At 36.6% G+C, this 17,370-nt stretch overlaps 1 protein-coding gene across 1 annotated transcript; it reads right to left on the bottom strand.

Moving 5' to 3' along the window:
- Positions 1-5,063: 5,063 nt before the first annotated feature.
- ppifb (peptidylprolyl isomerase Fb) lies at positions 5,064-14,778 on the bottom strand. Its single transcript, XM_007260959.4, has 6 exons — positions 14,498-14,778; positions 12,285-12,315; positions 11,038-11,126; positions 9,256-9,352; positions 7,022-7,097; positions 5,064-5,446 (listed from the first exon to the last, which is right to left on the bottom strand). The coding sequence occupies exons 1-6, from the start codon at positions 14,651-14,653 to the stop codon at positions 5,311-5,313; spliced, it is 585 nt and encodes a 194-aa protein (XP_007261021.2). The 5' UTR covers positions 14,654-14,778; the 3' UTR covers positions 5,064-5,310.
- Positions 14,779-17,370: the final 2,592 nt, after the last annotated feature.

The raw sequence follows: 17,370 nt of genomic DNA, 5'->3' as shown, positions 1-17,370 counted from the left end.
ATTCCAGTAGATAATATTACCTGTGCAGCAGGCACTGGCTCCGGTTCAGGCAGTGTCCTCTGAAGGTCCAGCCTGTGACGAGGGTCTGGATGGACTCTGCGGCGTGATCTGAAACACAGAGGACTAAAGATGGTGTTAATGGTGGTGCTGAGGCGTTTCACTGATCTGCCCTGGGTGCTGGTGGATGGTGGTGGGGGCAGTCCAGGGTCTTCCTGCTGGGATGGCTCTGGGAAGGAGGTAGTGGTCAGGTCTGCCATCGATGGTTCCTGGGCCTGTCCAAGACAAAGATAAAACAACAGGAGAAGAGATAAGATTAGATAATCCTTTATTAGTGTTACAACAGCAAAAATATACCAGAATCTATCTGCAACTAAAACCCATCAAAAATACAGAGGAACATCAAAAATATAGAAATTACTAAAATCAGGGGAAAGAAAGACTAATATGAAAACAGTCAAAAACTGAAAATAGTCCCTGGTTATAAAAGGTTTTCAGGCCTTCATTCCTACAGACACACTGTATGTTCTACTGACAACGATGTTCTACTGCTGTAATGTGGACAGATCATCTATTCTTATTTATGCTGACCAACAATAAAAGTCTGATAAAGACTCACAGAAATAAGCTGGAAAATGCCTAGCCTGCTTAGGGAAAAAAACAACCCTAATCTGGTTTGGTTCACTGGTTTGTCCACATCAGTAAATCTGGCCTTTTAATATAAATAATTTAAATAAATCAAATGAATTATATGTGTCTGAAAGGGTTAAAGTAGGGTTATATTAGATGTAGGTGTAATAGTTTGATAGAGCCTTACAGAAGAAACAGACGAAGTGTGGTCTAAAATGCGAGACCTATTTTTACTTACCTCGGGTGGACGGACTCCAAAATTCTTCTGCAGGATGTCGATCACCACAACGGGTGTGGTAGCCTAAAAAAAGGAATTAATAACAGAACAACACAAATAATACAAAAATTACACCATATTTAAAAAATACAATACAGATAATAAAACGATCAATATGAAGCAAAAAGCTGCTTGGTGGTCGAATAACAATCAATAAGTCCTGTAATTAATGCAGCTCCAGCTCTGGATTTAATTATTCTGAGTTTTCTTGATTGTGAATTTGGTCTAAAATGCGAGACCAGATTTTACTAACCTGGAGTGGATCAAGTCGGAAAATCTTCTTCCGCCAGTCGCTCTCCACAACCTGAAAAAAGGAATTAGTAACAAAACAATACAGATAAAGCAACAATTACACCATAATAAAAATACAATACAGATAATACAACAATTAACAGAACAATGAAAATATAATACAGATAATATAAAAATTACACAATAATGAAAATGCAAAACAGATAATAAAACAATTAAGTTACACAATAATTAAAAAAACAATATAGATAATTAAAAAGTACTAAATAATTAAAATGCAATAACGTTACAGATAATAAAACGATCAATATGAAGCAATAAGCTGCTCAGTGGTCGAATAACAACACATACCTATTGTAATTAATCAGATCCAGCTCTAGTTTTAATTATTCTGAGTTTTTTTATCGTGAATTTGCTGTAAAATATGAGACCAGATTTTACTAACCTCGCGGGGACGAACTCTGAAGATCTTCCTCCAGTCCATGTCGGAGCGCGGGGTGCCGCTCCCCACAGCGGGTCCGATAACCTGAAAAAAACAATCAACACAGAACAAAACAGATAATAAAACAATTACAGGATAATTAAAACACAGTACAGATAATAAACAGTCAGTATAGAGGAATAATCCGCTCAGTGCTCGGTAGTTTTCCGCTCAGGTAAACCAAACTGCTGCTGCAGCTCTAAAGCCCAGAAACAGTTTAAATAAAAACAGCTGAAAACATTCCAACGCACGTGACGCCGCGCGCGCGCTGCCGCACTTCCTGCCGGCGGGGAAAAAAATAATAATAATATTGTTATTTAACATAATATTTACACAACAAATATTCTTTATGTCCTACAGTTTTCATAGTATGTTATTCACATGATCACCAGCCAGATTTTCAATGAATGTAAACGAAGTATTATAATTTAATATATATATATTTTTTCAAAATATTTAAATGTCCTCACATGCCATTATTAATTTTCCATGAATATCAGACAAATAAAAACGGCAATTTATAAATGCAATAAAAAAATGCAATTTTAACACGTCCCTCAGTTAAAAAAAAAACTGTCCCACCATATAAAACGAAACCAAATTTCATACCGTTTTTTGAAGAATTTAAAAATAATTTTCATATATATAATTTTAATATATAATGTATTTCTTAATGTAAGTAATTTATATATGAACCTCTGGTATAATTATGCACTTTTGGTTCTTAAATTGGATGTATTTACATTTGTAACTCTTGTTACTTGTTGAAGGCAAATAAATAAAAAAAAATAAAAAAAATAAAACAATATATAAAAAAAAAATCTGTTCATGTGACGTCATCACGTAAAAAACGAAACCGCAGGACAGAATCAAAGTAAAAAAAAATAAATGTTGAAATAAATGAATAAATAAATAAATGTAGAAATACATTAATCAATAAATATATTTATAAATAAATGCAGGAATGCATTTTAGTTTTATGTATTAATTACCTTATCTATACAATTATTTATGCGTTTATTTATTCATGCATTGATATATTTATTTATATATTAATTTATACATGCATTTATATATATATATATATATATATATATATATATATATATATATATATATATATATATATATATTACAGTTTTTATATATTCTGTTTTTTTAACTGAGGGACCTGTTGAAATTGATTTTTTATATAAAATTATCTATCCTTTTTGGAAAAAATACAAAAATTATACATATATATATATATATAGTATCCTTTTTATGTTTTTGCACCATCTGATTGTTTCCTGTTCAGTGTGACCAAAGGTATAAGTGTAAGGCATAATTGCCATGTTATTAGCAAATCGGTGTTGAGAATGGGCGGGCCTAAGAGTCCTGTCCTGCCTCTGTGTGTGTGTGTGTCTGGATGACCTTAACTGAGGCAAGTGAGACCTGCAGTTCTGTGGATGCTATTGTGGGGTCTTTTGTGACCTCTTGGATAAGTTGTTGCTGCACTATTGGAGTAATTTTGGTCAGCCAGTCACTCCTGAGAAGTCCCAAAACTTTAGAAACCTTTTCCAGACTGATAGATCTTAATTACCCCCCCTCCCCTCATTTGTTTCTGAATTTCTTTGGATATTGGTATGATGTCTAGCTTTTGAGTCTTTTGGTCTACTTCACTTTGTCAGGCAGGTCATATTAAAGTGATTTCTTGATTGAGAACAGGTGTGGCAGTAATCAGACCTGGGTGTTGCTAGAGAAACTGAGATAGAATGTCATTCATTTGATTAAGTGTAATAAGTATTTTATTCCAGACAACCTGCAAGAATTCTGACCACCACAGACCCATGAGGCACACAAATTAGTCCTGCACCTTTACGAAAATAGTCTGTCACAGGATGTCGGCGACAACAGTGCAAGGCTGGAATAGGCTACAAATCCATCAGGTTGCGAGAAAAACATTGTTGGCCTGATAAAGCTTCATACATGATCTTACCTCACGGGGTAGGGATGATTCTGAGAAGGGTGAGGCGTCATTCCAGAATTCCTTCTAGGAGCTTGTTAATGATCTCAAGGGAGCATTGGAGACCAGTCAACAAGAAAATTAATAGTAACACTTCAACATTTTGAACACTAAAAGTAGCTTATGGATGGGTCTTCCAGCATGACAATGACCCAAACCATACAGCCAGGGCAGAAAGAATAGATTAAGAAGAAGCACATTAAGATTCTGGAGTGGGCTTTCAATTGTCCAGACTGTAAATTCTGTGGAGTGAGCTCAAACTTCGAGTTGCCAAGTACATCCTCAAAACGTTTAGATTTTCTGTAAAGACGAGTGGGACATCCCCAGAGACGTGCAAAAACCTGGTGAGAATCTACAATAAATGTCTGAACTAAAGAGCAGGTTATTCTATTAATGGATTCTTTCTTGTCTGATGACAATGCCAAGATTCATCAGGCTAAAATTGTGTGTTAGTCAATTTTTTTCAGATTATTATTGTGTGGGAGTGTGGAATATATGCTACAGATAAATTAATTTTATTTAAACATGTATTTGACATACTGTTAGCCATAAATGCAGATGCATAGGTTTATATTAGATCTATTATTATTAATATGTTCATGTGGTGGAGTGAGTTTGAAGAAACAGAGAGAACAAAAGGAGTCAATCACATGGTCATAATTTTTTATTTATTCCTGAGGTTACAGAGTTACAGCCCAACACAAACAAGAGTCAGTTCAGATTATACACAACACTCTACACACACGCATGCTACATACACTCACACGCACAACCAACAGTGTTTCAGTATAAACATTCACATTAGATTTAATTCATATTGGAATTCTCTTGTCTTCAAGTTTGTGGAAGTTATACACAATTGCATATTTAAATCAGCTGACTCTGATTGGATGAAATGTCACTGACACAAACCAATGCACTTTCTGCAACTGGTTGTAATGTTCACATTAGAAATAAGTGCTCAGAACTGACCTCAGGCAATTCAGATTATTTTATTCCAGGTTAAAACTCCAGTGCCGCAGCCCACCAGCACCTACTATTGCTAATGGTCACACAAACTCAACTTCCTGCTTCGATCTAGATCTTACCCAAGAGTACCTTTTAGAAAAACAGAACTGACATGTATTGACACACACACACACACACACACACACACACACACACACACACACACACACACACACACACACACACACACACACACACACACACACACACACACACACACACACACACACACACACACACACACACACACACACACACACACACACACACACACACACACACACACACACACACACACACACACACACACACACGTTCCACAGCCATTGGACAGTTAATGCCTTTTAATGACCAGAACCAAGCTGTGACTTTGATATGGATACTATATTTGTATATACAGAGCTTGGTCATCATTAATAATGAACAATGATTTATTATATCAATCAGAACCAGGAAAAAGGGCAACTTCAGTTTTCCAGCACAGTCTAGGCAAGTGTCAAGCTACCTGCCAGGTACAGAAGGTGTGTTTCAACACCCAAACCACCAAAATGTGCGGGAGTCCATTGTGTACTCTAATGTGGCATCTAGAAGTGTGTGTGTGTGTGTGTGTGTATGTGCGTTGTAGAAACATGATCAGCAGGAAAAGCCAGGGTTTGTGATCTACTTGAGTTCTCCACAGTCAGTGATGGTGATCCTCTTGGAGGTTTTTCCAGAGCGAGAGCCAAAAGCCTCCACCTGCTTCACCACATCCAACCCATCCTTAACACTGCCGAACACCACGTGCCTCCCATCCAACCTGAAACACACCCACAATCACAGTAAGGTCCATTTGTAATTGGACAGTGACACAATCTCTACACATCTAAAGGAAAAGCCAAAGTGTAGAATTTCAGGTTTAATTAAATAGGGGTTGAACAAAAATATCATAAAGTGTTACATTTAGTATTAAATTTAGTATTACAACAATTTTCCTACCGTCTCCTTTCAGGGGCTCAAAAGTAACTAGACAAATGATTTCAAAAGCTATTTTATGGGCTGCATGGGCTATTTTATCCTCACGAATCAATCATTCGTTAAGCAGGTAAAATATCTGAAGCTGAAGCTTCCAGGTGTGACATTTGTATTTTGTAGCTTTTACTGTGAACCTACAACATGCAGTCAAAGGAGTTCTCAACGGATGTAAAAGATAATCATTAGCCTTAAAAAAAGAAGAAATCCATCAGAGATGGAATGGGTAAATTCTGAGGGAAAGACAGTACAGAGGTGAGCTCAGGAACAGCACAAAAGTGATGGATGATTGCAGAATCTTTTCCACAGTGAAAAAAAAAAACCCTTCACAACATTTACACAAGTAAAGAACATTCCAGGTAGCAGGTGTATCAGTATCTCAGTCCATAATAATACTACATAAGAGTAGATACAAGGGTTTACCAAAAGCTGCAAATCGTTACTAGAAAGGCCAGATTAGCATATTTTTTTAACTATAAGGCAGAGCCGATTATAAGGCGCACTACCAATGAACGTTTAGTTTATGGTCTATTTTCATACAGAAGGCGCACCTGATTATAAGGCGCATTAAGTGACACTAGTAAGGAACAAAGGTGTCACCATGTTTTCCTTTTAATTCAGCAGGTCTTGTCACTGGGTGGTGAGACTTCTAAAGCTAAGCTAAGTAAACAAAACTGTAATTCTTAAAAAACTAAAGATAAATGTGTGCTGGATGTTAATCTACACAGATGTCCCTCTTGAAAACTGTTTATTTGGATGAGTAAAGCGCTTCCGTTTATTTATATTAAGCACATTAGATTTGCAGATTTCCACTAAGGCTGCCCTCAGCAGCTTTAGCAGCTAACCGCTAGCGCTAGCCACGGTTAGCGGTTAATGCCACCTGACAGAGCTACATTGAGAAACCCTGAGTGTTCCGTTAAGCCAGGGCAATATTAGCTAGCGGTTCATCCCACGTAGCTTGATTTAACACAGTAAACGTGCACACTACAGACTGGTAATACTCACCTCTGAATGGCAAAGGGGCTAGTGCTTAGCAAGGTTGGCAGCTAATGCTAATACTGTTCCAGTCTTGAGTCACAGAGCTGGAGAACTAAACTGAATCTCCTGTATAACGCTGTACTTCAGCAGAGTGGCTTTACAGCTCCTTAATACCTGATTGGTTAAATTCATACATCGTTTTTATGGAAAATAAAGGGATTTTAAGTGTGCCTTATAGTGTGAAAAAAATATGATAGATGTTTCAATATTTATTAGATACTGACTGCATTTTACTGGTTTTCACTTTGTCATTGGCAAATAAAATATAATCTAATTTTAAAAGAATGGATTTTTTTTTTAGGAAACACAAACATTTATAACGTACCACTCTGTTTTAACTGTACAGATGAAGAACTGGGAGCCATTGGTGTTGGGTCCAGCATTTGCCATGGAGAGAATTCCTATAAAACACACAGCACAGAGATGCAGAGTCAGCATGTCAGATATGATGCAATGGACTAACATCTCGTGTGACCATTTATTAATAACTGCATAATATAAACCAATAAAGTGTTTAACTAAATCCCCCGCAGTTCCAACACGTCCCACAAGGAGGAACTATTTTACAACGTAAATTTTTTTGACTGTGCCAAAGTTCAAATTGAAAAAAAAAAATCTATTTTATCCTGATCATTGGCGCCATCTAGTAGTGGCTACATGCGCATGCATGTACTGCATTAATTAGCTTTAAAAACCTCTTCATACCATGTTATTTTTAATCCATGTTTCTGTAACACTGCCCTTAAGACAGCATATGATATATGGAAATAATGTTTGTTCTGAATGATTTTTGAATGAGACACAATGAGACAATTTATGGGTGCCAGCATGGGCTGAAACACTCCTCCTGACCTCAGTATGTAGAGCTAAACAGCTTTAGGCTGATTTTCTCTCTAGCGGTTTAAATCCTGTAATGAGTCTCTACATGAAGCTACACGTTACCGGAGCAGCTTCCACCTATGAACAGGTCCTTTAAAATCCTGAATATTGTTTTTCTAACTGAGCTCTGAAGTTCAAGATTAATACTGAATGTAATTAAATACTAAAAAAAGCAGAAAACTATAATAAAATAAAAACATCCCTGCTTAAAGAAATTGGTTAGTTAGTCGGTGGACCAGCTAAGCTCTTAACCAGTAAGACCAAGTAGGATGGCCAGCATAAACAAAAATCACACAACATACAGTTTGCTAGTCCAGAGCTATAGTTGGCTTCTAAGGTCTGAATCAGTTGACAAGTTAATTTACTTGAAGCGTTTTCTCCCTCTGTTTGGTTTGGTTTTACATAGGCATAAATCTAAAACACACCAATATGGGCCCTAAAAACCACGCAAACATGTTGTCTCCTCTGATTGGTCAGAGCTGTCTGGTGCGAAAACAAGAAAGTAAAAATAGCGAGAACATTCTGTGTTTCAGTGCGTATATCTGTGCAATGTGAAGCTGCTTTAACACAGAAAGCTGAAAATGTTCCACTGCACTTTCAAACAGTGTTTCAACGAGACATGCAGCGTCTGCGAGCAGTGAACACTGCACTTATCACGTTCATTGTGAAACAGCATGGAGCAGGAGATACAGCGTTCCCTCATAGCTGTGCTGATTAGCGTTAAATGGCTAATATATCAGATTAAAGAGCCCCTTGTCAGCCAGAGTAAAAGTTATTTTAAAAAAAAGGTATACTTGATAGATGGGTCGGATTGAGACCGGATCACGTTCTCACCACAAGTGAACCACTCCAGAGTTTGTTTGAAAACGGATTGATGGTTGTTTTGATCCGCATCCGAACCAGATTCCGTTTTAACCGGACCAAAATTGTGCCGGTGTGAAAACGCCCTTAAGCCCTATCTGGACGGGATTAGTTTCTCTGGGGGTCCTGGGGTAATTTTCTCTTTTATGGGGGTCCTCTGTGATTTTATTCCTGTCCAAAACGACCATGTATGTGTTTTGCTTTGTCCGGATCCACATCACCTCGCATTTAATAAATAGCTATTTGTCCACTGCTATGCACAATTCGGTTGCATGTTTTCACAGAGATCCATGTAAACACAACAGCGAGTGGAAATGGAGGAGCTACTGAACTAATTCCTCACGTGAAACGTGAGGTCATGTGATCAAGAAAGTCCAAAAAACTTACTGGTCCTATTTTTTTTTTTTTTTTTAAGACTTTTAGAAGTGTAAAATATTTTTCACAAATGTCCCCCTCTGACACTAATCCCGTCCGGAGAGGGCTTTAGACATTCTGAAGCTAATCACCAACAGAAACCAGTCTTAACTGGATTTATTTTACAGTAGGAATCATATTATAATAATTATTTAAACAGTGTGTGTTTGGGCCTGTCTGCCCCTAGGGGCCGGCTTTTCAAGCAGGGTCTCTTGCCAGGAATTTCAAGCTTAGACAGACTAGCAGAGCGTTTTCTCTGGACAGTAAAGACGAAAAATCGAACAAAAGCAGGATCAACTCTTTAAATACCTTTAATTTCAGAAGAAAGAAGGTTTTTAAAGGGTTCCAATACTTTTAGTTTTTCTTGTTTTAAACATGATTTATTGTGAACGCTGGTGTTCTGACCTGGTCCAGTGTGCCTCAGCTTAAAGTTCTCATCATGAAATCGGGGGCCATAGATGGATTTTCCGCCAGTGCCATTGTGGTGGGTGAAGTCTCCTCCCTGCAGATCAGATGCAGTGCGTTTACTCAACTCTAATGCACACACACACACACACACACACACGCATACAGATGCACAGACGCAAGTAACCACAAATGCAGTCAGTTAGCTGAGTCATGTCCAGTGGAGAAGTAGAGATAGGAGGCTAAATGAAGAAACACTCCACTACGATTAAATTTAGGGGTGGGTGATATGGCCCTAAAATAATATCACGATATTTCATGGTATTTTCTCAATAATAATACTCTTGGCAATATGACAAAACAATGAATTCCAAAATAATTTTAGGAATACACTAATACAAGAATAAAAATACAAGAATTTTATCATAATTGTAACAGAAGTCAATAAACCAGAATGTGATGATGCTAATAAATAATGCACTTCAAATATCTCCATTTATCCAGGATTAAAGTAAAATAAATTATACTGAACAGACACTATTGTCTATAGTAGATATATAATGGGAAATGAGAAGACTGTGATCAGGTAGTACCCTGATGTGATAATTAGGGGTGGGTGATATGGCAAAATATTGCAGGGTATAATATTGTTCACATTATTCAAAAATGTTTGCGATATTACTATGTACGATATGATAAAGCGAATTCCTAGAATCCGTTGCGATACATACTGTGAGTGGTATTGCCTTCTGTCATATATTCCGGAAACCCATGACACTGTGGCACTTGCTATCAACTCCCATAATTCACATAGCCTTGTCATGATTACAATGACCAGTATTCAACCTTACTAACAAGAAAGCACCTCACAACTTACAGTACTAGTCAAATGAGAAACCAGACAAAATATTCTCTCAGTCTCCTTTATGAGGTTGAACCTGGAATGGTTCTCAAGCTGTCTTAAAGAAGGAGCTCTAAAGGTGCTGAGCTCTTGTTAGTGCTTTTCCTTCACTGTGCGGTTAAACTCGTCACAAACCACCTGGGTTGGGTTTTTATTTCAGGTGTTTTTAGAAAGGTCAAACACTTTTTTTTTGTCTACTACCTAATTGCATGTGTGCTCCTTCATAGCTTTTAAGTCTTCAATATTAACCTACAATGTAGCAAATAATAAAAATAAATCCAATATGTGATTTATTATATTATTTTTGCATGTTCCAACACTAAATGATTCACTATAGGTCAGTTCTCCAGACAAGGGTTATGTCCAGTCCAAGACTATGTATGCTTTCCTTTCAATGAGAGATCTCTATTTAAAATGCTGTGCTGTCTAAGACTACTGGAGGCTTAATTACTGACTGTGGAAACTGACCCTGTAAGTCACTGTTCTGACTCAGGGTGAGTATTTTATCTGTAATAGGAGTGTGTTAATATCAGATTAGCTTCATCAGCCACACTTCTCCTCCCAACACAGCCCAGTCGAGTCGAGTCACACCAGACCTCAGATCCTTAAAACCGAACTCCTCCATATCTCTATAAACCCCAGCCTTACTGTCTATTCTGATCACATTCAGTACACTGTGTGAAATGAGGGAGTTCATAATGCAGAAACTGGAACTGGCACAGTGGTCTGTCTGTCTGCGTGTGTGGCACACACAGCCATAGACATGTTTGTGTGTCAAACAGGGCGAACACCCTACTGAAGTTTCACTTCCCCAAAGAGCCAACCAATCAGAAAGTGGGTTAGAGTTGGTATGGTGAGATAGTTGCTGTGTGTTTGTGTACCTGACACATGAACTGTGGGATGACTCTGTGGAAGATGGAACCTTTATAACCGTAACCATGTTCTCCTGTACACAGAGCCCTGAAGTTTTCTACAGAGAGAGACAGAGAGACAGAGACAGAAAGTGAAGAACGGAAAGAGAGACAGAAAGAAAGAAACAGACAGAGAGAGAGAGAGACACACAGACAAAAAGAAACGGACAAAAGAAGAAACACAGAAAGAGAAAGAGAGCAAGAGAGAGAGACAAAGAGAGAGTGTTATTTTAACATTGCTGCCCATTTTGCCACCTCCACTTCAACTGGTCTTTTTTTTTTTTTTTTTTTTTTACACCAATCAATTTAATGAGGTAAATTTTGCACCCATCCCTTTAACAAATCAGATTTTTGTTTTTCATCAAATTGGAAATGGAATAAAGCAAAACTAACATAAAACTGCTGTTTGTAATACTAACATTTGTGTTAATAGGTTATTCTTGCTCAGAAAAACATTCAAAATATTAAGCTAATTAAAAAAACAAAAAAAACATTTATTATAAAGTCAGTCAATATTGTGGTTATCAGGCCTAGTTACCTAGGACTTCAACTTGTCTGATTTAATTCCATAGCACTATGAGTCTGATTTTGTCAAATGCATACAGTAAAGTTCAGTTCGGTACTGTTGTAACAATACGGCAAAATTAAGAGGGCGGTACAGACGTTATAATGCTGAGAAAATGTCCCAAACAGTACCCTCAGTAGGGGTGGTAATCACAAGGCATCACACAATACGATATAATCACGATATTAATTTTGCCCACAATAAAGATAATATCACAATACTGACATACTCTCTATATCACAAAACTATTCTCTATGATAATTCACAGCATCAGTGTTACTGATGAGGATAAAATACTTCTAAATAAGCAAATACCAGGAATTATTGATTTGTTGGTGTCCCAGAATTTCACAACCGATATTCTTCAACACAGGTTTACACTATTCATTTGATTAGACTATGTTCGTTTATTCATTTGCCACCACGTGCAGTAATGAAGCAGTAACTTTGAGTCTTAGTGAGTTTAGCGAGCCTATGTTTTAATAATATTGGTATTTAATGCCAAGTACATCAAAATACAATACTATCAAAAGGATAAATGTCTGTGTCCACAAAACAACATACAGACTGACTGCTTAACAGACTGTCCCTGATATTCTGTAAATGTAAACACAGAAAAATCATTAACCATACAGTGGCCAGATGAGCTCACCTGCTGTTTTGGGAACAACATCGGCCTTCAGCTGAAACACAAACACAGAAAAATGACATCAAAAATATGAAGATGGAAGGTCACAAGCCAGCAGACAAGCTGAACTGCTTGATTTTTTTTGCACCAGGAGTGAAAAAAGGTCACCCAAAAGCTGTGTGAAAGACTAGTGGAGAGCATGGCAAGCCACATTATTAGGACACTGTGAAATAAAAATTATTAGGGTTATTCCACCAAACATTATTGTTGTTGTTTCTACATGAATATGAAGCTCAGCATCTTTTTTGTTAATTTGACCATTTCTCATTTTCTGTACATACATGCTCTAAATGACCATATTTTCAATAGTTTATAGAATAAAACACCATTTTCACTTTACCCAAACATATACCTGTGGATAGTAAAATTAGTAAAGAAACTACTCATTTTGAAATTGTCTCATTTTTTGTTCCAAAATGTTTTGCTGCTTAACACAAAGAAACATTCACCCTGTTTTTATTTTGTATCATGAAACTTAAGATAACTTTTTTTTGGAGGAAAATAAGAACCATTACAGTATGTTGTTGCCCTGAGACAACAAATAAAAACACACTGTTTTAGTACGTAAATAATATCTAGATACTAGGGCATCAAAAAAAATTGATATAATTGAAAAGCTACTTTATTTCAGTAATTCAGTTCAATGAATATATAGATGTATTATACACATAGTGTGACCTATTGTGAGCGGTTTTTTTTCTTTTATTGTTGATTACGGATTACAGCCAATAAAAAATAAAAAAAATCTCTATACATGATGTACATACCTGTCAAGTTTTGGACTTAAAAATAAGGGATTTTTCCGCCGCCCCAACAGCCCAAACGAGGGAAAAAAAAAAAAAAACAATATATATATATATATATATATATATATATATATATATATATTTTTTTTTTTTATATATATATATATTTTTTTAATTATTTTATAGATTTAAAATTGAAATTGAAGGGTGCACAAATTTACAAAAAGGACATGGATCAGATATATTCCATAAGTAAATAATAGTCCTAAGGGGCCTACACAATTAATAATCTTTCATTAATACTTCTTTCTATCGTTCAGTCCACTCCTGATCAGTTCAGTTAATTTCAGCCCTCTCCACATTTTCTCTCTCTAGCTCAACCATCTCTTCTACCCCTTCTAAATAATACATTACATTACATTATAATACATTACCACAATACTTGAGATTTAAACAAATTCTAACAAACCCTAAAACTAGCCCTGAACTAATAGAGTTTGGAAATGATAGTTATTGGCTGATCAGGCACATCAGGGCAGGGCATTATATATATATGTAGATTTTTCTCAAACCCTGAATATCTATCTAGCTAATTCTAAAGTTAAGCTAACTGAGTCACAAGCTGTATTTTATTAAACACACAGTGGGTTTAATTTATGTTTTGATTCAGAGAAGAGTCTTTTTAACCAGCTATCAGAAACAATCTCATCACAGTTTACATGGTTAATTACCTTTCTTTTAGAAAAATCTCCGTATATCCAGATTAGTTTTAACGACAGCTGCTCCGACTAGCTGCCTGAGCTCACAGCGAGGGGAGGGGCGGGGCTTCCCGCACACTAAACTGCGCTCCGCAAAACCAGCTAGCTGATTGGCTGTTTCTCCTGAAAGGCGGGACTTTCTCCTTGAACCGGCACCACGATTGGTTAAGAGACACACAGCGGTCAGTGCATTGTCGCCTGTGGCCTATGTATTTTTTTATTTAGTATAATACGGGAAATTTACGGGAAAATACTAATACGGGAGGACGGCGGGAAAGAGGAGTAAAATACGGTAGTTTCCCGGCCAAAACGGGAGACTTGACAGGTATGATACATGTTGTAAGCAAATGTTGCTGGAGTGGGTCCACTGTGTTATGTCAAGTGCAAGTTCATGCTTCTCTCTGCTGACTACTCAATTTTAAATTTAATTATATATAACGTGCAGCCCTACTAATAAAGCCTGAGTGTAAATGTTAGAAAAATAACAAATATGACATTTTCCTCTACAGAAGAGAAGTTTCTGTAGAATGACCGAATTCTAAAATGACAAAGATCTCTAACTCTAACCTTAATCATTTAACTTAGCTGTGGATCATCTCCACTCTGCAGAAACTGGGTAAGCTGATACTGGTAATTACTGGTTATTGATCAGAGTGAACTTCAGTGATCTTACCTCGAAGGTGACTCTCCCCAGAGGCTGGTTATCCGCGGCAATGTCGAAGTAAACTACCGGGTTAGCGTTCGCCTGCGCCCCGCTGGAGTACAGCCGAGCGGCGGTGAAGGCCAGCGAGCAGAACTTCACCCGGTTACTGATTATAAACATCGCCATTAATGTATTATCCGCTATAAACACCAGCAACGGCTCCCCTTCACCACCGGAAACACGGGCTGCAGCCACGGAAACGCACGCGGTCTGCACTGCTCCGAGCGCTGCTCACTGACTCCTTATAGCAGCGATCAGTCCACCTTAAAACACACCGACGCCTTCTACCGGATTTAAGGAGGAACTGAAATTCGAAATGAGAAGATGCCAAACTTAGTCTAATGAGCACTAAAATCAGGTTTAAAGTTAGTATATAGTCGCTAAAACATAAATTGTACCTTCAGTTTATACAATTACTCAACTAAATACATTTTGAAACCAATTCAATAAATTATTCCTTTGATTTAATGACGTTTTCATTTAATAAAAAATAGTGAAAAAAATAGAAAAAAAATATTTTTGTGGGGTTTCTAAATTTGTTTGGGGAGAAGGGAATAGTTTTTTTGGTGTTTAGGATTTTAAAGTGTTTTTAATATGATCTTTTTTTTGGTTGCTATATCATTTTTAAATATTGACTTATTTTTTGTGTTTATTTTTTTTTGAGGGGGAGTAGGTTTTTGATTTTTAGTCTTTTAGGTGTTTTTTAAAGTAATCTTTTTGTTGTTGTTTAACATTTAATTATTTTTGTGATTGTTTGGGTTTTTTTGGGGGCAGATGTAGTTTTTGTTTTTTAGTTTTTGTGGTTGTTTTTTTACATAATCCTTTTTTAGTTGTTTTTTATTTATTTATTTTTTAATTTATTTTTTAATATTTTATTATTGTGTGGGTTTTTTTTTTTCTTTTTTTTAGAGTTGATAGCTGTAAACAGAGCACGTTAGGATACATCTTTTATGCAATTGGTGTCTTATTGGTCGTGGTTTCTTAAGACAATTAACTACAAGGTAAGTGGCTCCCATAAACATAGGTTTTCAATTTCACCCCAACCCCACCGAAGAGTTTTGGTCTATGATGAAGTATCTATCAGTTTTTGTAGCTACTGGGCTTGGTTCTGAACAAAATAATTAGTGTAATGCAATAGTGCAGCAACAAGCATATGGAATTGGCCACAAATAGTTTGCTGGATATTTGTTTCTTTATTTATAACTTTACCAAGAGAACCTACGGATAAGGTGCAATTCAATAACTAGCCTGATTTACTACTCCTAGACAACACACATAGTCCAGAGGCTAACCAAAGGCCCAAATCCTCTTATTAAATTGGGATAATGCTTTAAAATATTGCTTTGGAGTTTATGTTTGGTCTGGGAAAACATCAAACAGCCTAGAGTTTAGATAGCAAATACTATCTTCATTGTGAACAGAGGATATACAACAAGTTCAGTAATATCTTTTAAAATCATGAGAACTTGCCATGCAGGATCATTCAATGGTATCTTCGCACCGATAATGAATGATAATAATGGTAATAATGTCCAGTTCTTATGTGTGTTCCCACCAATACTTTTTTTAGACCAATAATTTGGGGGTGATAGGTTTTATCAGTAAATCTGAATGGAAACTGAGTTATGGACTTGTTTAGTTCTGTCAAGGTGAAATACTTCTTGTGGATGAAGACATTAAGACAAAGTGCTAATTCTAATGGAATTATGCCTTCAAAAAGGTCATGTAGCACCTGGTACCCTGTTACAAAATGGAAGTAACTTAATTTCCCAGTTATGGGACATCCATTCTTCACACCACAACAATGCACTTTCTTTTGATGATAGTCAGAAGGGTCTCCGGTACAAGACCTACAGAAATAATGTCCAAAAAGCTTTCTACAAGTCCACCTAAAGAATGTGCACCTATATTGTCTGCTGACACACAAAAAACAGTACCCCTGACATTTCTCTCAATCTTTCTCTAATGTTGTGAGATCTTACAAAAGAGGCTCCAAAACGGTTTCATAGCTGTATTTTTTAACATCATTTGCTTTACAAAGGTGAGCCAAATAAATTGATGTTAGCTGTGATCTCAGTTCAGATGCTACATCACCCAGCACGAAGATCCAAGAGAATTGCAGATTTGAATGAAGTCAATAAACAGTTTACATTGTCTTCTTTACTTAATACTTGCTGTAAGTGTAACTGAACTGAACTACTCCTCTAAATCCAGAATATACACTGGTTTTATTACAGTAAAGTTGTCCTTAAAATATTTCCCTCTCTTAAATTTTGAAGAAAAGGTACCATAAGGACCAAAAGCGGCGCAAACAGGATTCGAATGTCACAGTTTGTCTACCAGTTCATTGACGACAGTGTCATTAAGAGCATGTTGATGTTGTGCAGATAAACTGAAGCTTTTCAAATCTTTCCAGAAACATGATTTGTGTGTTCTACATCTGTGTGTTTCATAAAATCACATCCATCAAAGGCACATTCTATGGTTTCATGTCTTTTCAAGTGGGCATTAATATGTTGAAAATAGTATTTTGTATTAGGATAAAAGGAGTCACAAATCTCACATCTGAAAGAATGCTCAACCTCAAACCCTTTAGTTTCTTGCAAATTGTGAGATCTTTGCAAGTGTTTGCGTAGGCCATCCTTGCTTGCTGTTCAGTGCACTTTTAGATGGCTTTGTCTGCTCATGTGAGAACAGAAGGCATGGGATGTAGAACAGAGCTTTTGCACTCTGTTGTCACTGTGGCTCAACCAGTCCCTCCTAATCTTCTCACGCCCATTGGCCTAATGAACATATTAAAGATAGTCAAGATAGACCTTACTTTTTGATACAGTGACTTAGTT

The sequence above is a fragment of the Astyanax mexicanus genome, chromosome 15, assembly GCF_023375975.1.
Source record: "Astyanax mexicanus isolate ESR-SI-001 chromosome 15, AstMex3_surface, whole genome shotgun sequence".
NCBI lineage: Eukaryota > Metazoa > Chordata > Actinopteri > Characiformes > Acestrorhamphidae > Astyanax > Astyanax mexicanus.
The sequence above is the reverse complement of the archived record's forward strand: the minus strand, read 5'-3'. Positions and strand labels throughout refer to the sequence as shown.